Genomic DNA, 24,103 nt, shown 5'->3' on the forward strand with positions numbered 1-24,103 from the left:
GTATTGAGTTTGTGCTTGAAATGTACTGTAATTCTGCAAACTGTTAATAAATATTTCACACACACACGCAAACCAGTAGCCTATATTGGTGATGGACAATCTTTATTGTTAACATTTACACCACCCCCTGTTACAGGCTACTTACAGAAGACAATATACAAATTGAAAGCTGTTTTCAATCGTCTCAATATACTTTTTTGCACTGTATAGTGAAATCATTATTAAAGGTAGTGTGAGTGATCATTTTTTTGTTACATTTTTCTTGTTTAAAGCATAACGCTCCATGTTATGATAATAATAATAATCATTGTTTGTTTAGTAACAGGAGTCTCCCCATCTCTCCAGCTGTTTATTAAACAGAGAATTTATTTGCAGGTGGGTTGCCAATTTCATCCAATCAGGAGAGTGTAGCCAAAGAAATCAGCTTACATTTTATCCAATTCCAAATTTATGTCCTAATTTCTTTGTGATAACTTCAAATTTTACTTGTTTAACCTTTTGTAGTTCACTCTCCTGATTGGATAGAATTATTATCCCAACCTGAAAATGTATTTACTGTTTATTAAAGACCTTGAGAGATGGGGAGACACGTGGCTGAGCCTGTTACTGAACAAACACTATAGTAATGATTACTATCAGAATATAGTACTAGGCCTATTTAATAAAAATAATCACTTATTGCACCTTTAATTTACCTCTGAAGAGTGTACAAATGGACTAACTAAAATCTAAATAAGTGAAAGTGTACACATGGAACCAAATGGACTGATAGGGGTCCATTTGGTTCCCTTTTGTACACTTTTACTGATTTAGATTTTACTGCGCATCACATGCTTCCTTCTGCCCTCATGAATATCATGAATGAAGCAACATATTTTACATGCATGACACATACTGTACTCGGTTACAATTTACTACTATTCACTACTGGAGGGCACAAAGCAATCCCTGTCCATGATTACTGATGCACCGCAGCTTTTACAGGATTTTTAACAGACACAACTCAGAAGTATTATTTATTTGTATACCTTATTTAATGAGGGTAAAATACTCATTAGGGTGATCGTGATTTGAGGCAACAGCAGCCAGAATCTGAATCAGTTGTATTCTTTGGGTTTATTTAATGCACTCAATACATATTTCGAGGGTTAACAAAAATGTGCTGCTTTCCAAGTAAGGCTTGGAAGTTAGTAATAACTATTCATAATGAACCCATTCTGAGTATTCCTTTCATGCCAACAACCTTTTTATGTGGGTAGGTTTGTTTTGTATATCATATTTTGGAATGAATCTCCTTCTGTCATTTGCACCAACAGCCATGTCCATTTGTCTGTAGTGTCTCGTGCTCTGATGAAGGTGAGGAAACGACCAAAATTCATTTTCAGAACTGAGCATGAGTGGATGAGTCATGAGTCAACTATCCCTTTAAAAGGCAGTAATATTATGGATAGTTACAGACTTCAGTGGTTCTCTCTCTCTCTCTCAAACACACACACACACACACACACACACACACACACACACACTCCTCTGAACAAGGCAGGAGTTTGTGCAGGGTTGCTATACAAATAAATATATTACAAAAACAAACAATCGACACGGCTGGGAAAGTTACCGGTATAGGCTACTTTCGAAAATGTAATCCATTACAGATGTGATTATTGTAATTTATTTAGTATCTCATACACTTGATCTAAACTTAAGTAAAGTTAATTTTATCTGTCTCCAAATTATATAAATTAGAACAGGATGTTAAACAAAGACTTTATTCTTCAATTTAATGTTTTATTTTCTTATAGGTTTTTTTGTACCAATAGTTTTCTATTATTAACAATGAAATACAATAAAATGATATAAAATGATGCCCATGGACCATGTGTATAATATCATATTCTAGTAAGTCAAGTAAGTAGGGTATTCTTGAATCATTTGAAAATTGGCTACTAAATTAAAAGAGCTGTAACAGATCACAGTTATATTCTTGCCAAAATCATATTAATGATTAATAGTAATAGTAATTGAATTAATAGTAATAATGTTTAATGTAAACTGAGGTCGTTCCAAGATATTTGATTGATTAAACATTGCACATTCAGATTCAACATTGCACATTCAGATTCTGATAATCACGTAGACACAAAAAATTGACTGTTACTACTGTATATTCCTTATCCTTAACCACTTAAACCCCAAAGTGTCCCTCAGGCCTAGTCTACACTAGTAACCTTTCTGTTTTCACTCTATGAATAACTTAAATAAAAATAGCAGATCGACAAGCTCTTTTCTGTGATTTTTGAAGTTTTCGCCAGAATATGGATGCTGGGGTTTAAGTGGTTAAGTGTGTCTCTCAGTTTACTTAACAAAGTCCTCACGGTTATTAATCAAACAACTGAAGACCAGAGACCATGGCACAGACCTTTGCTATCACGATTCTGTCACATTGTACAATATTCAATGAAAATCACACATATAGTACACTGTAAACTCCTCAGTGTTTAATTTATCCATTTGTAACTCAGAGACCAAGGGTTCCACCGGTTGGTTCCCAATGGGAACCGGTTCAGTTCTTTTTGGTTCTTAGTCCATGAGCCAGAGCTCCAAAATTGGTGGGAAAAACTAGACCTATATTAAATTGTTTATAGGATCAATACAAGTAAATTAATACATGATAACCCTTCCACAGTAGTAGCTTTTTCATATTTTTTTTAAAAAATCATTGTCTTTGTGTAAGAACTCAATTGGGGAAGTTTCATGGTGATAACAATCTAATATAGGTATGGTTTTGCCCACTCAATTCATAATTAATGTTCCAATTTTGGAGCTCTGGCTCATGGACTAAGAACCAAAAAGAACTGAACCGGTTCCCATTGGGAACCAACCGGTGGAAAAGGGGCCAGAGTGTACAGACGTAACCATTACATTTGTACACTAACGAGTTAAGGATTTTACTGTGTAGTATGTCTGTGTGACGTGTGTAGTACATTAAGTATCCCCGTCCTCATGCGTCCATTGTGTTCTCCTCTCCCGCTTTGCACGGGGTCACGGGTCAACTATTTCATGCAATAATCCTCACTGGGATGTGTATTCATTGTCCTTGTCTGACTATCAGCCCCGACTGGAGGAAAGGAAAAGGATAGAGTGCACATGTTTCAGGTATTCAGCACTGTGTTCTAATGTGCATGCACACCATAAAATCCTTACTGTTTATTTCACGCTGAAAGCCTACAAATGGACCCTTTCACAGTTAAATTAATGCTCAGGATTTTAGTATGCACTCTCTTAAACTTACGCTTTTTTCATCACCCGCACCCACCCTACCATCTCTCTCTCTTGCTCAGCTGCTTGCTCATTCTTTCTTTCTTATTCACGCACGCAGACACACACACGCGCACGCATGCACGTGCGTGCGCACAGCCGCACACACACCCTAGTGTTCTACTTCCACCTGCACCCCTTTCCTCCATCTCGCTATCTTAACTCAGAACTCTATTTTGCAAGCAGGGAAGGTCTCGTCCTGCATGGCCACAGTGCTGTTAGAGCCCAGGACCGTGATGCTGAGCTCCCTCTGCTTGTCCAGGGTCTGCTGGTACCACCCCTGCATCGACGGCGACTCAAACGTAGGGATCACCGTCACCTACAGAGATGAAGTGAAGGATTGATGAGTTTCTTTTGTACTTTACCCATTCAGTGTAAAGTGTATCAGTAGTAATTCCTCACGTTATTAGCCACTTTGAGAAAATATAGGCCTATCTTATATATGCTTATTTTGACCACTAGGGAAAAAAAGTAGGCATCTGGCATTAATGTCGCATAATAACTCTCCACTGTGTTTTATCCCAAATGGGCTGCCGTAGTTTGGGATTTACCATTAAATCCACCACGCATGTGCAGAGCTGTGGTGGGCTCACCTGTTTCACCTGTACCACTCGTTCTTGCATATAATAACATCAGATTAAGGTAAGAAAGCGGCGTGTCCGGAATTCTCTTTTAACACTAAAGGTAAGTAAAATGCCAAGACAGCAGGCACAGTCGAATACATTCATCCGATTCGTAAATCAGAGAATGTACAAATATATTTATTTTGTTATAAGATCATTGTATCTTTCCACCTGAACAGAGTCGGACCATGATGACTTCCCATCCAGAAGTGCATCCAGTGTATGTCTCATAAGCTCTTCTCTCTCTGGGCCCTCTCCGCTGATGATGTAACAGGAGGAGCGAACGTGTCTAAAGAACTCCACATCAACGGTGGAGGATGAAACTCCAGAGGGTATGTAGGCCAGGTCCACATACACACTGCTCTCACCCACCAAACTGGACTTGGAGACTGGCAGCAGAGAAAGAAGAAGACGTTGTTCACAAGACAATGTCTTATCACATTATAACAAAACACTAATATAATGCTGCTATTAACGGCAACCATTTTCATATTATGTTATATACAGTAAAATCCTCAGTTAATTCGAACCTAAGTCCGTTTGGTTTTGTTTATACACTCAGAATTATAGGCTAACGAAAACATATAAGTTAACACTGAGGATTTTACTGTGTGTGTGTATGCTTTCTTTCTTTCTTTCTTTCTTTCTTTCTTTCTTTCTTTCTTTCTAACTTAATTTGAATGTTTATATGGTCCGCTGTGGTGTTACATACTACTGTAAGCTCATATACACTTTGACTAGACTACCGGTAGTCATGATGTCATGAAGATCAAAATGTATTTTATTTCATCTAATCTCTAATCTAATTTCTCACAAACAATAATTTAGAGCATATGTAAGCATACTGTATACATTCTCAGATGCTACATCTGACAAACCTCACTTACTGGGGCTAGGTGGAGGCTTGTTTGATGTTGTCCGGGGACTGGAGGGGGGTGTACGATTGGCAGAGTTGTTATCCCTGCCTCCCTTCATGGTTCCACTTTGCCCCACAGTACGCTTTTTCCCTGCACCTGAGCCTAGTTTCTGGGAAGCCTCAAAAACCTGGTAGAGATACGTTAGATGATGTTGATTTACATGTTATTTAGGCCTAATGCTGTTTCTGGAGATCATGGTGAACCCAAAATGTGGGTCCCAAAACACCTTAGTATTAGTAGGTCAGATCAGTATTAGCAAAGATGGTCTATTTATGAAGATGGGCCAACTTCATTGGAGCCACTAATAGGCGAAATGGTACACAAAGCCTACAAATGGTCTCCTAAATATAGTAGGCGTGGTTTGCTTCTCCCCCACCCCCTCTGCCCTCTCCCAGGCTGACAACAACACTGACAACGTCATGTGGATGAGCATTGAGAGCATTATATGGCAAATGTCAAAATCAGCCCCCATCAACTAAGAGTCTAAGACAATTTTGAAAAATGATATTATTAAGCATTGGAACACACAATATGGGGCCAGAGCCTTTGACTTGTTTTTCTTTTTCACTTGCAAATAAATTATTGGTAGTTGCTGGTTGCTTTTTTTCGATTTATTCTCAATGTGTTTTTAAATAACAGGTGTACAACCTCACAATGTGTCGCTGTGGGCTTGTAGATCAGCTATTTTCATTTGTGCTTGTTTTCATAGACCTGGCCACTTGTTTCTCTTTGCAAAACATGCAACACAGCAAGAGAAAGAGGAACTTATGGAGTGTAAGCACACCTAAGATTCCATGCGCGGACAAAAGAAGCTGTCTGCCGGCGTCTCTTCCGGGTTTTTAGACAGCTGGTGGATGGAAATGAAGCTCCACCCACGCGGCAGATTGCCGTGTCGGCCAGATTCCCGGAAAAGCTTGCACCAGTGGCATTCTGCCGCGTGGGTGGAGCTTCATTTCCATCCACCAGCTGTCAAAAAACCCGGAAGAGACCCCGGCAGACAGCTTATTTTGACCGCGCATGGAAGTTCAGGTGTGCCCAGGCTGAGTCACACAAACGAAAAGACTTATGGGTTACAGTAAAAAGGTGGATAGATCCTATTTATAGAATCCTATTTCTTGATTTAAATGTTATATTGACCAATCAATCTGGTAAGATCAAATGCAAATCTCATTCCATTGATACCAGATTTGAACCAGGGTTCATCCACTGTGTTGCAGTTACAATGATCTCTCCCCATTGGGAGAAGACATAAAACTTACAGATTGTTGCTTTAATCTCTCATTCTCACATTAACCACTGTGTTGTAAGTTTAACTCACCCCTGGTTGTTTTTTCCCTCTCATGCCAGCAGTTTTCACTCCCTTCCCATGAGTCTCATGGTCAGACTGGGGGGCGGGCATGCAGGAGTCAGGGACGGGGGGCAGAGGAGGACCATCCCTGAGGGGAGCTGGAGGTGGGTCTGTGGGAAGAGACTGGTGGGAAGGGTTGTCATGGAGGGAGTTGGTGGGCTCGCTACACGAATCATCCTCGTCTGAATCCAACACAACATCTGCTGTGGTGGAAGGGCAGTCCTCTGTACAGAGGGGGGCAATGGATTCACTTGCTGATGTGTCCCTGTGGTTGTTGTTGTTGTTGCCGGGCTGGTGCTGACCCAACGCTCTGGAGGAGTCACTGGTGCCTGAACCCGAGTCGGGAGGCTTGAAATGTTTGAACTCGCAGGGTGAGACCAGGCACAGGTCCACGTCGTGGCCCGCCACCGATTCAAAATTAAGGGTGCTGGGACCGGGCGGACGCGACATCTCTGAGCCCTGCCCCAGAGATCTCGGGGGCTTCTTCAACGGTAAAGACATACCCACTCGGAAGTCTGACTCCACAAAATGGCTGCCATTGGATTGGGAGAGGTGAGTGCTATCATCCCCTTCTCTCTGGCTCATGGTGGTTGGGCCCTGCTCAAAAGACATGGACAGGGACTCATCCACTTCTGTGGACTGAGGGGAGCTTACCTCAGCTACCATGGAGTGAGTAGTGGTAGTCGTAGTGAGAGAGGCAGAGGGATCCAGGGCCCCTTCTTTAAACGAGCCCAGAGAGAGGAAACTCAAATGCTTCTCTTTTGGATTTGACGCAACATGGCCTTCTGAATTACTTCTGGATTCAGACGGCTGTCCCTCACTCTGCCCGCAGGATGGTTCAGTCCCAGATTGGTCTTGGTTACCAATCTGGGACTGTAGCCTGTTGAAAGTATCCCTGTTGCACCACACATCAGCTGGAGACAGACAGTAGGGCGTGTGGCCTGCACTGTTGGGTCTCGAATCAGAAGAGACTGGCTCTACAGTCTCCTCATCTGGGCTGACAGCGGCCTGGTTCTCTGGAGAGGACCGAGAGGGAGGGCTGTTTCTCAAAGCCCCGTCCAGGAGTGTGTATTCAGTTGGGGTCAAGTCTAGTTGGACAGAATGCTCACTTCTTGGCATCTGGTTCAGAGGAGATGGAAAGCCTACCACTTTGGAGGGCTTGTGGCCTGTTTCAAGCTGGTCTCCAGTTGCACTTCCAGCATCTGTCACTAAGCCTCTATCAAATGTGTCTCTAGTCCCACATCTGTTGCCTTCACATTCATTCTCACCATTCTCTCCTTGCATTATTTTAGGTCCATCTCCCAATATCTCTGGAACTGCAGTTTCTGTCTCCTTGCCCTCAGTGCTTCCACCATTTCCTAATTCTCTGCTTTTGTCCTCTCTTTTGTCTAATTCCTGCTGTGACTCTTCTCTTTCAGTGTCCTCCCTCAGCCTGAGGAAGTCAGACGTCATATCCTCAGGCGTAGACATTTTGGAGCCACAGGGGTTCTCTTTTTCCTTGCGCAGCTGCTCATCAGCCCCTTCTTGATCCAACTTTTCTGATGTGGTTCCCGTGTCGGGTTTCACAGAGTGGTGCATTGGTTTGGTATTCACACTGGCCTTCTTGGCATCTAAATTGGTATCGGTCTTGATCTCCTTTCCTGATGGTTTGCCTGTTTTCTTCCCCCCTATTTTAGAGTCATTTTTAGCTTCCTTTTTGGGCTTGGCTTTGTTTTCATTCTTTGGTTTGGAAGGCAAAATATCCTTTTTTGCTTGTTCTTTTCTCTTGCTTGTCTCATCTCTCTTCCCAGTCCGTTCTTCTTTTTTCCCATCCTTCCCACCTTTCTTCATTGTATTCTTGTCAGACACTGATGCTTTCTGCTTCCCAAATCCCTCTTTCATTTTGGTCTTATCAACATCTCTCTTCCCCTCCTCTCTCAAGCCATTTCCATTCACCACTTTTCCTTTCTCCTTTACCAGATACTCCTTCCCCTCATCTTTATCCTCTTTCTCCTTCCCTGCTCTGGAGGCTGTTTCCTTCCCCAGTAACCTCCCACTATCCTGACTCTCCGTTCTAGCCTGTTTGTGTTCCAGCAGCTTCTCCATGTCCCCTGTGGTTACTGTGGGCTTCTGGAGAAAGGCCAGTCCCCTCAGCTTCTCCAGCCCCTCCAGGAGCTTCTCCTGTGGTGTGACACCGGGGAACAGCATCCGGACAACCTTCTCCTGGGGGCAGGCTGGGTGCCACACCAGCAGGGCAGACACCGACGCCAGAGCAGTGAGAGGTAAGCTTTGGGACGGCGATGTCGAGGAAGTGGTGTTGGGCCAGTTCTGCATGAGTGCTTGATACTCCTTGCTGTTTTGGCTTGGGTTCAGGATGTACAGCTCCAGCTGCCCCACTCCCATCTTCTGGAACAGGGTAAGTGGTTCAATGGTGAGCCCCTTTGGCCGAAACATTGGTTGTGGTGTGATTTCTAACTTCTTTAACAGGTTTAATGTCAGGGTAGCCTGGTCTCTGCTCTTCAGGACATTGTCTGTACCTGGCGAAACATTATTATTTACAATTACACACACACACACACACACACACACACACACACACACACACACACACACACACACACACACACACACACACACACTATTGTTATCATCATTACTGGGCTATTTCCATTCATTAATGTTATTGGGTCAATATTACATTAACTATTACATAATTAAAAATGTACCGTGGCAATGCTGATGAAGCAAAAACCACTCACTTTTCTCCTACCATATGGTTGACTAAAAAGGAGTATATTATGTCAGTTATTATAAAAATACAAATCACACCTGTGTGAAGTGAGGGGCGCTATCATACATAAATATAATGGTAATTGGTGCATTTATATAGCACCTTTATCCAAGGCGCTTTACATAGATTGTGCATTACATTCACCCATTCACACACACACATTCATACACCGATTGCGGCGGAAGCCATGCAAGGTACCAACCAGCACATCAGGAGTAATTTAGGGTTCAGTGTCTTGCCCAAGGACACTTCGACATGTAGACAGGAGGAGCCGGGATTCGAACCGCCGACCCACGGATCATTGGACGACCTGCTCTACCTCTAGCCACCGTCACCCTACATACATCATCTCATCCCGGCCAATAACAATTTGCGTCCTCACTTTTGTCTTCAATGTCTGTGTTTACGCAATGTTTGGGTTTACACAAACACTCAAAGCTGGCCATTCATTATCAATGGCATTCAATGTTTGTGTTAGGACAATGTTTGTATTTACACAAACCCTCAAAGCTGGACATAGGAGTATCCAAAAACACAATTTAGTCATAGCCATCGTCAGCAGTGGTGATGCAATTACTTTTAGCTTAATCACCGGCGATATACTATAGTAGGTTTTGTATTACTCACAATGCTGCTGTTCCACCTGCAGACTGATGGGGGCATTGAAGAACACAACTCCAAGCTCTGGAGAGATCAGCCTTTTGGACAAATCGTCTGTGTGTGTGTGTGTGTGTGAGAGAGAGAGAGAGAGAGAGAGAGAGAGAGAGAGAGAGAGAGAGAGAGAGAGAGAGAGAGAGAGAGAGAGACAGACAGACAACAGGTGAGAAGAGGGAGAAGGAGGACGTGAGGAATTAGAAGAGGAAGAAAGACGAACAGGAAGTCCTTTGTGTGCCATAATTCCATAACTACTCATCACCATTATCATTATCATCTTTACCTTTAACATCTGAGTCTATCTCCAGCTCAGCCACCTTCCTCTCCAGGAAAGCATTGACACCAGGGAGATTCTCCGTCCCGATGTGGGTCAGCAGAATTGCATCGACCCGGTCCAGGTGACGCACCAGCTTCCAGAAACAGGCCTGGTAGTCCGACCCACCATCCAGCAGAACTGTGAACCCATTAACGGCGAAGAAGGCACAGTCTCCGCGACCGGCAGGGAAGACGTAGCAGCAAGGTCGGGAGAGCTTTAGGAAGCCCACGGTGCCTGGTGGTGGGAGAAGGTCAAAGGGAGACACAGAGGACAGGGAGCCAGAGACCAGGGAGGTGAACTCCTCCAAGGCATCCATGGCAGGCAGCATCTCTGGAGGGTTGATGTGAAGGTTCAGGGGCCCCCAGGAGGGCTGGTTGCCCGGGAGGGTCTCCCTCCACTGGCCGATGTTAGGACAGCTCAGAGTCAGATGGAGCTTGGAGGAGGGGATTGAGGAGATGGCGTTCCCTAGATCTTTGAACTAATGGGGGGGGGGGGAAGAGAGATCTTAGTGATTCACTGAAAGTGACCCTTGTTTGGCACAGAATTTGATTTTCCTTTAAACTGGGAAAAGATGTTCATGGTTCTGTTTACAAATTAGCTGATGCTAAACTGATTTACAATCATGAAAATGTAATAAGCCTACATTTACTTTGCAATAATATGGTATAATTTAGCTGACGGTGCAAGCCATTTGTCCCACACCCTGGACAATATAACAAATATGTATCCCTATAATAATCAGAACTTCTATGCAAAGAAAAAATAAAATTAATAGGGAGATTAAAAAAGATAATACACTATCTTACATGCTCTGTGATTATTTGTTTCAGTTGGTGAGATGAGAATAGTCCCCTGTGTAACAATAGGTCTCCGCTCTCCTCCACAATCTGGCCAGCCAAGAGCAACAACTTGTGACCAGACTCACTGGCTAACAGACTGCCCACCTACAAGGTAGAGAAGAAACAAAGTAAGATAGACAATAAGAAAGAAACCAAATGAAAGAGGTGGTCATGATACAGTTGCAAGTTATATTGTGAACATAGCTTTAAAACAGTGAGACCTTTTCAGCTTGGAACATGAATGAGATCTTTTTAGGTCTCATCCCAGGACAAAGGCTCTTTAAATAATGATTATTTTTTGTTTTAATCCCTGCTAGCGACAGCATAATGCTCTGCATGGCAACTTTGGTCAGTCATGCGATTCAAACCACATTGGTCACATGAGGTGTAAAGAGCAGCACAGCCTCTAGGGGCCACTAGTCTTGTTTACTTAGAAATGCACCAGTTATGCAGCACATCTGCCCTACCCATGCAGAACTCCAGGCTTCCCTCACCTCTGACAGGACCTGTTCCTCAGATGGACTGATCAGCACCTGAGTGTCCAACACTTTGTTACTGTGACGCAAACACCTATGCCCTGAGGAGGCAGAGGAGAAACAGTGACAACAGAGGAAGGGATAAAACAGACATCTTAGAGATACAGAGAGATACCATGGCATGGAGGGAAGAATAGACAAAACAAACAAAAACCTGCTGAAACATTAAGCCAGTAAAGGAAAATGGAAAAGAAATGTATAGGGAGGTAAATAGGTGAGTAGACAGACAGAGACAGACAGACAGGCAGACTGCCAGTAAGGCAATGAGATGGCAGAACTAGGGCCATTGATTAACGCTCTGACCAAAAAAGAGGAAGGAAGGGGAACAGCTGACTCACTGTCAGTGTCTGAGGTTTAGATGCCAACTTTACTGGATCTGTGGAAAGAAACTCAATCTGAGGGGAGCTGAGCTGGATTAATGTCCGAAAAGCCTAAAATCTAGTCAAAACCCCAAAACAATCAGAAATTGACAAAAACATCTCTCTCTCTCTCTCTCTCTCTCTCTCTCTCTATCTCTCTCTCTCTCTCTCTCTCTCTCTCTCTCTCTCTCTCTCTCTCTCTCTCTCTATCTGTCTGTCTCTTAGCAACAACATTTAACACTGGTAAAACATGGCTCACATCTATAGACCAGCTTGCATGGTCTCGCCCTCTTTCTGGCTCTGCCTCACACTCCAAAATGAAACCAAACTCTTTAATTTTGTTTCCCACTTGTCCTGGCTGAACTTCACTTAGTGGCTATATAAAGATAACAAACAATACATTACAACGTGATCACTTTCAGTAAGAAGGAATTATTCTGAATACAGATACATACACATGCCCTTATTGCAATGCTCTATCAAAGAAGACATACAGTATATAGTGAGTATAGTGTACCTATTCGCCAATATGCATTGGTCAGCAGCCCGGTTGCTATGTGGTTAGGGCGTTTGGCTACACACGAAAACACACTTTCACAAAGATGACAGAGTGTGGGCTTGCACTGTATGGTCTCTATTGTCCACTGTGCAGACGGTCCACCCATATTAAACAATATACTGAATACTTCCCCCCTTTCCTTCCTTCCTCCTTTCCTTCCTTGTGCACCCTAAAGATTGACCCTGACAGGTTACCATGGAGATGTGACGTTACTTAAGCACTTAAAGGAGTAGTTCACCCAAAAGATTACTTATTTTCTAGCAATTTCACACCCCATGAAGCCTTGAATTCAAGGAGATTGTTTTGTTTTTGTCGCATTCCTATGCCAATAATGATGAGCGGGTCATCTGTCAGGAGGAGACTCCACCAGTCATCAAATTATTGGCTTATATAGGAATGCAACAAAAATAAATCTCCATTAATTCAAGGCTTCATTGGGTGTGTAATTGATTGAATGTAATATTTAACTACTTGCCCTCTAGACTTACTAAACTGGACCTGAGTTGACTCTGCACAGCTTTTTTATTTTATTATTTATGTCAACACCAAATCTAAAAGTTCACACATAGCTGGTAGCTATTTTTGGCTGATGTTCCGCCCACAATATGGATGCTGGGGTTCAAGTGCTCTGTGAGGGTGAGTTTGAGCAAAAACACCAGTCCACACACATACCTGCACCCTTGAACGCGACAATGTGATGAGAGAGGAATTCCTGGAGGTACAGGTTCAAATTGCAAGATATCAGGTCCACATCCCATGACCGTATGCCTACAAACATAGGGGAGGTATATTATCACTCTCCATCTCCGTGTTGTGTACATGCATGGCCAACATATTTAGGTTTACACATGAAACCACATGTATAAGTGCACACGTACACAGTACACACACATACTCTGTGTAAGGACAGCACACACACACACACACACACACACACACACACACACACACACACACACCCTGAGCTATAGGGTAAAAGATGCAGACTCCCATCATTAACATCATTAACAGATAACCTGTAAGCCCTCTCTAACTATATAGGCCACTCTATATGGAAAAATACAATACTTTGATGCAACATTGCCTATATGATATACTGTCATAATCTACCCTGCAACATTGCTTGTTAACGATTGTTAACGCCTATTGCATGGCAAAATAACATGGTTTGCTCTAGGCTATAAATGGATAGAGAAGACAACCCACAGGATAGCGACTGTGATTACTAAATGCCCAAAGGAATGGGTGATGCTGATGATGGAGCACCTCCAGTTGACGCAGCCCTGTCGCTGGGTGAATTAAATCATTACACTGTCGTGAGGTCAGTTTAGCATCCTCCACTGCAATTTATATGGCGAGAATGTGGGGTTAATACGCTGGTCCTAGATCTGTTATTCAAAGGCAGAATTCATGAATAATAAAACGGACCCTCAATTTATAAAATAAAAATACCTCGTTCAATGTCCTTGCTGATATGTCCAGCCTGGCCCGAATGACTGATACGTCCGATGATGATAAGTAAAGAATATTTATGGTCGCAGAGCTCGAGGTTTGCGACCGCGGCACGTCTTGGCTCCTCCTGTAATTCCCTCTCCAGTACCCGACTGGACGCCATATTGCTAACTTGTGCTTGCATGATGTCATTGAAACACGCATTACAGTGCCTTTTATTGTAGAGAAGCGACAGCTACTGTGCAGTGGAATTAAAGGGAACTGTACCGTTATGGCGAAAGGCTTGTGGAACTGTTGAACTATTGATATACAGTTAATATATATAGCTTCCACTGCCTTGCAGTAACATGTTATATTGTCAGCAAAGACGCCTGGTTAATAAGGGTATATAGGACACCTTGACACAGGTCTACATTTCTCAATGGAAGAGTATAAGCTATATAGTCCCCATCAACCACTGCCATATGCCACCTGATACCATACCACAAAATGTTTAACCAATCTGTATGTTCATTGTAGGCCTAGTTCCAGATTGCAGCAGTGATGTCTGCAATGTGGATGCTATAAAATGTTGGAATCAAATATTCATATGGTTCATAAGGCTGTTTTTCCCCTTTGCGCATCATCACACACCCACATGCACGTACACGTGCGTGCATGTGCATAATGCTGCACTAAGCTGTAGGACTACATAATGTAAAAACAAAATCCGCACACATTTAGAAAAAACAATGCGTCATTTATTCATATAGCATATTTCACATTTCACTCTTTTATTATTGTCAAAAAAAGAACAAGGAAAAAGGGAAATCAGCACGAGAAGACAATTAAGCAAATATTGATGCACACATTTATGTCCCGCCTTGCTCTCACAAACATTTGAGAACATAGAAGTTGCAGGCCGTGCCGACAATTAAGCAAATCTTGATGCACACATTTATGTCCCGCCTTGCTCTCACAAACATTTGAGAACATAGAAGTTGCAGGCCGTGCCGCGCGGGCATCCGCACAGTGTGCCAATGCGCGCTCCTTTACGCACGGCGCACTGCTCTCCAGCGTCACACTGAAATGATCAATACAAATTGAATTAGTAACACAGCGCCAGTGGCGGAAAGTAAGTGGCCTACACGTATACAGGCGACTCAGGTACTATACACCTAAGAGTTTTTACTGGAGTATTTAATTTTCATGCAATAGGCCTACTTACGCCACTGCATCTCAGAGGCAAATAATGTACTTTTACTAAAACAGCCTAAAAGTTGCAAATAATTATTATTTGCAAATATTATACTTACTAGTTAATTTGCAGATTTTGGTTATTATTGCAGTAACCAGTTCAGCCCTAGACTATTTGAAAATAGCTTACACGCTCACAATTCGTTGCGATGCGTTGAACTTTTTTAAAGTGTGAAATGGGACATTCTGCAAAATGAGTAGGCTACTATTACTTTTGGTATAGCCTATATTTTGATGCCAATATACTTTTACTCAAGTACATTTTGAACATTGAACTTTAACACTTTGTATAGGGTATTGGTACTTTTTAAGTAAAACAATTTAGTAGTCTATAGCCTACTTTTGCCATCACTACACAGCGCCTCGCATCCACGTAGTCAATAAATATTAATAACATGCTTTGTGCCTTTGTCAATAACGCTGGAACCAAAAACAAAGGGGAATAAGACCGTTTGTACCAAAAGTAAATGACTGCAAAAAGGCAGGAATAGAATGGGCTTACCATAACCGTAAGACACCCAACATTACATCCACGCTATCAGATAGTCTCTGTTGTTGTTTTTTGTTTGTTTAGTTGGTTGTTTGAGTGTTTTTTACGCCTATAAAAGGCATATAGACTACTTAGTTTTTTTTAAGGCTCCCAATATCGTCTTTAGCAATCATGCCTGAAATGTAGGCTACTCTGAAATAAGTGCCTCGGTTTGTATAGTTAACAGATTCTTATTCATGAAACGTGATTTAATAGGCGATTCTGAACGAACATCCTGCATGCTATAAACACAATAGCCTATTCATGAAATATGGGGATGATATTATTTTCAGTATAATATTTCATTTGATTTTCATAAATAGGAAGGAGCATGTTCAGAAAAGTCCTCTCACCGAAGGAAGCCAGCCTAACTTTTTCTCTGATGGCATCTCTTTGCTCCTCAGCTTCTGCAGAACTTCTTGTAAAGCTTCAATCTGCATAGAAAAATACAAAAGAGAAATTTCTAAAATGTATAAAATGCTGTACGATTAAAAATAAAGTTCTGTTTTGAGACTTCTCTCTCCTCTAAAACTTACTAGATCTTTCTCTTCGGGAGATCTTTCTTTCATCGGGAAACCATCCAAGGATCGAGTCTCGAAGGATGAATCTTCTCCATGAACGACCCACAAATACGCACAACAGGTGGCAGCAAGAAGAAGCGCTCTGGCGCTGACCATGGTGCTGAATTCAGAGTTTCGGGAAGCGAGCGAAGAGCAGAAGGTTGGAAGTGTCCGTAACATTTTGGAAGAACTCTTCCACTTTATAGGCGCTGTTGACATCACAGAACTCCTGAAATATTCATGGCAAGTTTGACACGAGTGACTCTCAACACCTTTGATCGAAACGAAACGTGTTGACCCAACCTAATGAAATAAAGATTGCAAGTGGATTTAAGTGTCACGAACAAGAATTATTGTTGACTCAAGCCAGCAAGCATCCCAGTTTAAAGTACGAGCTGAATTTCAAACACGACAAAAGACGAGCCCTCGATATATGTTTCATCAATATAGCTGCGCTGTGCAGACCCACAGGAAGTTCCGAAGATGTGAAATATGTGAAAGCACGTCCAAGTTTAAGGCAGCACTGCACAATTAAGGTTCAAGTTATAGATCTTGTGAATAGAAATGTTCAAATTGTTTTTAAATATAAATTTAAGGCATCAAAAGTGTTGCCCCTGTTTCGTCAATCTGGTCTGCCGACTATTTTATCGATTCTGACATTTTCAGAATCGATAAAATACATCTACGAGAGTTTAAATCTTAAGCTAGTCTGCCGTCGGTGTGTGTGTGCATAACCATGCATATGCAGTGATGGAAGAAGTACTCACAATTGTCACAAGTAAAAGACTGGTATTAAAAGACGTATTAGCATAAAGATAGAGCCTACTGAAAGTACCAAAAGTAAAATGACTCATTATGACCCATTTCACAAGTTTTATAATAATACCCGATTTACAACCTCACAACAACCCGTACAGTAAAGCCATGCGTTGTGAGCTTTAGATCGGCTATTTTCAAATAGCCAAATAATTGGGCTGAAGTGGTTAATGTATGTTTGGCTACTTTCCACTATGTGTGCACATATCTGTCACCTTTGTTCAATAAATCAGACGCCTAGTTAACCCGCACACTGACACCAATCTCTAATCACGAGCCAATTTCCTCCTGTATAAATAACCCCAAATGCCCCCATGGGCAGGGTGTGTGTGTGTGTGTGTGTGTGTGTGTGTGTGTGTGTGTGTGTGTGTGTGTGTGTGTGTGTGTGTGTGTGTGTGTGTGTGTAATTGCAGGTTGTTGAAAACTATATGATCTCATTATAGTGCAGATAGATATGGTGCTGAAAGGTATAGGGCAGGCCTATAGGCCTACACACAGTATAGCATGAATTAGATAGATTAGGAATAGGAACTAGCAGAATGTTAGTTTAGTTTATTTCCATTCTGAATAATATTACAATGCAGTCTTTCACCAAAACCATCACATCATGATACACATGTGATATTTTACATTTTACGTTTTATATGCTTTTTTGTATGTTATGTATGTTTTTTGGCCTACATTTACACACAGCATTGCGGTGTGTAAACGTAGGCCTATATATGTCAAACAGCAAACACGCATGGTGCAGAATCAACTGTCACGTCGCAGCTTTACAGCTGTAACACAGTGTATGTGTAAAATTCAAATAAACAAATTATAGTAACATCTTTATATGGTATGAGGTGTGAGGAAAACAGTGCCTGTCGACCACATTAGTCGTCACATAATAAGTATGACATTGGTCTAATCCACTTTTCCTATTGTAGACTTGGATCTGGATGGATTGCTTTGATTGGATTGCTTTGACTTTAGTGAGTGGCCTGTTCCACCATGTCCATGTGTTCCACAGCCTGCATGGTGATGCGTGGTTAGTTCCTGTAGAGGGCAGTATCGAACTCTAGGTGCTTTAACTTGACGGAAGTTAAAGAAGCGACAACCGGAGGTTCACTCACTGTGAGAGGCTTTGTTTATTCATGTATGCTGGTGGTCTCTATGGTCTCTGCTGCTGATAACTTTGATACGTGTTAATTTCCCTCGATAGGTTTGGTTTTCTACCCTGATCAACAATGTCTGAAAGAAAAGTCTTGAATGTGAGTAACGCATGCGACATGTTAATTAACAATGGTTTAGAACAAGGGTTTATCCGCAGCAGCTTGTTAGCTAAACGTTCTCACCGCGCATAACGTCCCAGAAACAGATTCTGTGGCAAAGGTTCAGTTTTCTCAAAACCAATTAATCGGCATTGCATGACATCACATATCGCTCTTGACGTTGCTAAGCAAAATGTAGGATAGATTTAAAAGTAGCAACATTATGTAATTAGATTTGAGTAATTCATAAGTGTTTTGTCCTCCACAGAAATACTACCCACCAGATTTTGATCCAGCCAAAATCCCAAAGCTGAAACTTCCCAAAGACCGTCAATATGTGGTCAGATTGATGGCTCCGTTCAATATGAGGTATATCTAGTTAATGTTGTCATTTATTTTGTCAAGTATTGTTTGTCTCGTGTTGAGTGGTGCTCTGTTTGTGTTTGTGTGTCAAGGGATTACATTAATTTCGCTCCTACGCCACTATTCCACATACTGTTTGATTGATTGATTGAAGAATTTATTAACAGTTTGCAGAATTACAGTACATTTCAAGCACAAACTCAATACAAAGGCTGTTAACTGTGAGTGGACGACCCAATTAAGCATTACACTTGTTTCCAATAGGGTCCACCATGTTCAAATCATCAAAACATTTAGAGACGTACAAATAGACACTTCTATAGACAGAACAGGAATTCATCATAAATAATAATAATAATAATAATAATAATAATGTGAAATAAAAATTTCAATCAATCAGTCTAATAGAGCACAGTTTTGAAGACCTTGCTACACTAGCATCTCGCTGCTTTTACATAAGTCGTGACAAATACATTCTCTTGTTCTCTAGAAGAGAGTTCTCACATTTTCAACTAACCTTCTTAATGCTTCTCTGACTGGTTGCAGGTGTAAAACATGCGGAGAGTACATCTACAAGGGGAAGAAATTCAATGCCCGTAAGGAGACTGTTCAAAATGAGCTGTACATGGGTCTGCCCATCTTTCGCTTCTACATCAAGTGTACTCGTTGTCTGGCTGAAATTACCTTCAAGGTGAGGGTTTCAATTAACCTTTTTATTTATTTTTTATCAGTCCACAAGTTTATTTTCAGGGTTAGATGAAGTTGTTAAAACATAAGCCAGAATATACTAAGCATTGCATGTTAATTACAGTGCCATTGCTATGTAATGCTACATAATAATGGTACATAACATTTCACAATAGAGACAGTATAATAATAATAATACACTTTATTTATAAAGCGCTTTTCAAAACAGAGTTACAAAGTGCTTTCCAATACAGTATACATTTGTGGAAATAGTTTAGTAGTCTCTTTCCATAAGTGTTTGTTTTGTTGCCTGTAAACTATGTAAGTAGTAAGTAAGTGACTTTAAGTACCCTAGTGCTATACATAATGTTATTATTACTGTATGTAACTGTATTTTAAAAGAAAAGGAAATAGTACGGTGACATTGATATAAAATGGTCCACCAAAAAAAGGCTCTAAGGGTTAAACACTTCAACCCCAGCATTCCTGTTCTGGAGGGAACATTCGCCAAAAATAGCTGAGCTTGTATATTGTCTATTTTTGGCGAAGAGATTTGGTTAAATGGTAAAAAGCGGTATAAGTCAGGTCTGTTTTAATACGAATTGGTTGTCCCCCTTTTATAGACGGATCCAGAAAACACAGACTATGCCATGGAGCATGGTGCCACAAGGAACTTCCAGGCTGAAAAACTGCTTGAGGAAGAGGTGAAGAGAGTTCAGACGGAGAGAGAAGAGGAGGAACTGAACAACCCCATGAAGGTTGGTGTAAAGACAGTTTTGGTCATGTTTGCTGTTATTCCAAAATTGTGTCACACCTGAATATCAATTTATGTCCATAATGCCTTTATGCAGGGCTCAAAGTGTTCCGTCCCCGGGACGGATTTCCATCTTGAGGACTTCATATGGGCCATTTATGAGATCAGTGCGGATCTGCAAAATAAATAAATAAGGGGAGTGGGGGGGTGTATGTAGCCATGGCCACGGTGTGAATGACATGAAGTCATCAAAACGCAGCATATACTTGTTACTAGTCAAGTGATCTCCAAAATACCAAGCATCCATTCCCACTCAAATACTTTTTACATTGATCAGCTGCTCAGAATGCACCACGCGCCTGGATGTAACCTGACACGGCAACACAGAAAGGGTTTGCCTCGGCTATAGGTCTACTTTGTTGGGTGCCGGTGTCGTGCGCAGATCTGCAGCTCACAGCGTTTCACGAATGCTATGCGCTGTGAGCTTGTATATCTGCTATTTACTGCACGCTACACCAGTGTGCAACTAATCGTCTGTTGTGCTCGATTCGGTTTCCCCCTGCCATTCTGACTTAAAAGTAGCATTTCATTTCATGAAATAAAGAAACTTTATACAAGAGAGTGCGGATATTCCCTTTTTTCCATTGATCTTTAAGAATCTGCACCCATCAGCTACAGAGACTATTAACTTGACTCCCTGAGTAGAGCGCGCCTTCACCTAACAACGCTTTACTTGTTCTCACAAAAATATAACACAATGAAGAAGCATAATGAAAGGCGCAAGAAGCATCACTTTTAAGTTTAAAAGCATTGATGCAATTGTAGAGGATTCCAGATTAGCCTGAATGAATGTAAGAGGATCACTCAGCAGGTTGGTATTCAAACATACAGTAATTCATTCAGATTCTTAATTTAAGTAACTCTAAAGACGCATTTTAAAGAAGGAAAAATAATAATCTCCCATGATCATTATGTCATTCAACATGGTTTCCCAACATAAAAGGAAAAATAACCTCAATGGGTTGGAAGAACAGGGTCTTGTTGGGATTCTCCCAATGGTGGCACCCCAAGAAGGAGGATTTGATGCTATTTGTGAATGTGATCCTTTAACCAGGTGTTGGAGAACCGGACTCGGGATTCTAAGATGGAGATGGAGGTTCTGGAGAACCTTCAGGAGCTGAAGGAGTTAAACCAGAGACAGGCTACGGTGGACTTCGAGGGGATGATTGACAAGTACAGAATGATAGAGGAGAGAGAGATTCAACGGCAACAAGAAGAGGATGAGAGAGAGACAAAGTTAGTTGAACATCTGATATACATATTCAGGCCACCAATGGCGTGTAGATTTCCACTTTTGCTAGTAAATTACAGAGTCTATTCAGCCACTTTCCATTCATAGCACGAGATGCATGTTGGCCACACTGGGGGTGTTTTCTTGGACCCCTCCTTTTTCCTCTACACTAAATCTGTTAGCCGGCCTTCCATTTTCGCCAAATGTTAGCTTATTATGACATGCCCAGAATGTAACTACTGTATCACATCTGTACTTGGGAGGTGGTTGACAATGCACCTAAAGTTATTTGAAGCAGAGGGCACTGGATTGGGCGCCAGATGCGCCTCCATATTTATTGCAGTTCAGACATTGTTTCAAATCACGAGAGAGAGACAAATATACAACTTTAACTGTCAAATTAATCTAATATAAGTTGTTCATTAGACTATTTTATAGAATTAAACATGGAATGACCAGCAAGCCATTGGTTTCAATATGATATACTTGCACAGACATGCAATGTACCCCTTTTGAGCCGGCTGATCTAATCATTAAAATCGCGTGTTTCTTACAGAGAGATGTTGGATCGGGCTCTAGTGAAGAGACTGAGGGATTCAGACTCTGATTCAGACCTGGATGAAAAGAGTAATGATGTACAACCAAACAGATCCAGTACGGACAGACCTACAGACTTTCTCACCACTGACAAAACTACAGACGCACAGGTATAGCCCCTGATACTGCATAAAGTCGTGTATGTACTCGCATTCAGTTCTATCTTGGCACATGGGTGTGGTTGTTTACCTCATAGAACAGGTGATGACTGCCAGAATTTGAGTGGCGACAATGTTAATTGCCCTTATGCTGTACCCATGATCTGCTATTTTTTGTATCAATACTATTTGATCTAGGACTGCAGCTATGTAAAAGAATAATGTGTATGTCTTGTTGTTTATATACAGAGCTCTGTGGCCATAGGAGTAAAAAAGTTCAAGGTAGAGAGTTGGGAGAAGAGTGTGGGCACACTAGGAGGTGGAGGAGGCCTTGGATCTCTGGTGGTGAAGAAGAAAGCAGCTGTCAGTAAACCTGGTTCAATGGCGCCCCCTGCTGCCCCCAGTTCAAACACAGGTGACATATAAGGCCATATCGCTGCCTTACCCCTAACCTTTACGACTAGAATTTCAGGCCACTATACGGCCCACACATCGTACCGCCGATCCGACCAAGAGATCTCTGTATCTGTCAGTCCTTGTCCCTTTTATAGCCATATATGGAAATTGTTGATGTCATTAGTATATGCCCATATATTGGTTACACGCTTGTACGGTTAAACAACACATATAATTGGGAACAGTTCCCAATTATATGGGCCGTATGTTTAGTGATCTCAAACATACAGCCCGTGGGCCGGAACCAGCCCACGAACCAGCCCACGAGCCAGCCCACAGCAGTTTATTCTCTCATAGCAAGTGGCTTCTAGGCTACAAGTATAATACCAATAATGAAAGTCAATAATGTAAGTAGCTATTCTTAATGATAAATATAATTTGTGTGATATACTGTGGTGTAGCTGTAGCAGTGACTGGGACAACAGGAAGAAAAACGATGCCAAGTGACAGCTGTGTACGTAAACATGCGGGAGCATACTTGCAGTCCCGACTGGTTGCACTGCTCTGGCCCTCATAAAGTCACATTTCGTCCAATGCGGCCCCCACCCCAAAATTAGTTCGACATCCCTGCACAGTATATGGTTATGGTCATAGTGATATGAGCGTGACAGTCTGCCAGTCCTCCCGAGGCTCCCGTAAGCCAATTATTATAATATAAGATTTTGAAACTCATTGAGAAAAGAAAGAAAAAAAGTTAAAGCTTGCCGAACTACAAGCTCACGATCATATCGCTGTTGATCGGCTATTTTCACTATTTTAAAATGTTTTTCAAAATAGTTAAAATAAATGTCTTAAAAGTTTGCATAAGGGGGTAACGCAAGATGGGTCCCTGGCCCCTGAGTACCTACAGTGTGTTCTTGTCACTTCATAGGTGCTAGTTTAATTTGCTTGGGGCTATTTGGAGATTCATATGATGTATTTACAGAATACATTTCTTAAGCTACTTTCTTAAGCTAATGTTAATATCTAATGGGAATTTACTTTTTTTATTTTCTTTGTCTGTCATTGTTTCAATTCTCTTATGGCCATTAAACCAGATTTATTTTTTGTCTTTGTAATTTTATTTTACAGGTTCTAAAGTGGTGACAGCTGGTGCTACTCAACCAGTCAACGTTCAGAATGGGTCATCTCTCAGCCTCTTGGGTGCATATTCAGACAGTGATAGCAATGACAGTGATTAAGATATAAAGGATGGATTGAGACAATGGGCTATAAAGTTTGTCTTGTCATGATGTAGATTTAAAAAAATATATATATACACATCTCTGATAAATCTGAGCAGCTCTCTCAAATGGCAGAGAGCTGCACACAGAACCTGCAAGGTGGACTGATCCCAATCTATGTTCTGCCAGTGTCTTTGAGCAAGACAGTAAAGTAAACTGCTGTTTACTGTAAACTTTTCATTGTCATTGAGTGTCAATTAAATGTGGTGCATATTGCATAGCGTTAGTCCGACCTCCCAATAATCCGTCATTACTAACCCTAAGCCACGGGTAACTGGCCATGTTTGTCAGACTAACGTGATGTCGGACTAACGCGTGCCCCCCAATTAAATGTCTAATATGTAAATGGTGTGATGTAAACTCCTGGACCTGTAGTTGAAAAATGGCAAATAAGTTTGTAAGAAGAAAAAGAAAATTGGCTTTTGCTTCCTTAACTATTATTCTTCAATTAAAATTGTATTTTTACTCATTCTTTGATCTTTGTCTGCCTTGAACTGTATTCAGACTTTTAGGAAGCCTATTGTTTTTTTTAGGGGCGCTAGCCCCTCCTAT

At 41.5% G+C, this 24,103-nt stretch overlaps 3 protein-coding genes across 3 annotated transcripts; 1 reads left to right on the forward strand and 2 right to left on the reverse strand.

The window, feature by feature from the left end:
- Positions 1-1,822: 1,822 nt before the first annotated feature.
- map1sb (microtubule-associated protein 1Sb) lies at positions 1,823-13,851 on the reverse strand (the record flags this gene model as incomplete). Its single annotated transcript, XM_079527464.1, has 10 exons — positions 1,823-3,634; positions 4,110-4,327; positions 4,826-4,982; positions 6,174-8,719; positions 9,601-9,687; positions 9,911-10,421; positions 10,750-10,887; positions 11,277-11,359; positions 12,909-13,004; positions 13,689-13,851. The coding sequence occupies 10 exons, from the start codon at positions 13,849-13,851 to the stop codon at positions 3,479-3,481; spliced, it is 4,155 nt and encodes a 1,384-aa protein (XP_079383590.1). The 3' UTR covers positions 1,823-3,478.
- A 792-nt stretch (positions 13,852-14,643) lies between these two features.
- LOC306941731 (cocaine- and amphetamine-regulated transcript protein-like) lies at positions 14,644-16,130 on the reverse strand (the record flags this gene model as incomplete). Its single annotated transcript, XM_079527366.1, has 3 exons — positions 14,644-14,751; positions 15,807-15,887; positions 15,990-16,130. The coding sequence occupies 3 exons, from the start codon at positions 16,128-16,130 to the stop codon at positions 14,644-14,646; spliced, it is 330 nt and encodes a 109-aa protein (XP_079383492.1).
- A 1,796-nt stretch (positions 16,131-17,926) lies between these two features.
- yju2 (YJU2 splicing factor homolog) lies at positions 17,927-24,022 on the forward strand. The gene is made up of 8 exons (XM_079528177.1): positions 17,927-18,082; positions 18,351-18,451; positions 18,992-19,136; positions 19,756-19,890; positions 21,001-21,182; positions 21,734-21,884; positions 22,122-22,287; positions 23,400-24,022. The coding sequence occupies exons 1-8, from the start codon at positions 18,059-18,061 to the stop codon at positions 23,507-23,509; spliced, it is 1,014 nt and encodes a 337-aa protein (XP_079384303.1). The 5' UTR covers positions 17,927-18,058; the 3' UTR covers positions 23,510-24,022.
- Positions 24,023-24,103: the final 81 nt, after the last annotated feature.

Source organism: Electrona antarctica (genome assembly GCF_951216825.1).
Source record: "Electrona antarctica genome assembly, chromosome: 18".
NCBI lineage: Eukaryota > Metazoa > Chordata > Actinopteri > Myctophiformes > Myctophidae > Electrona > Electrona antarctica.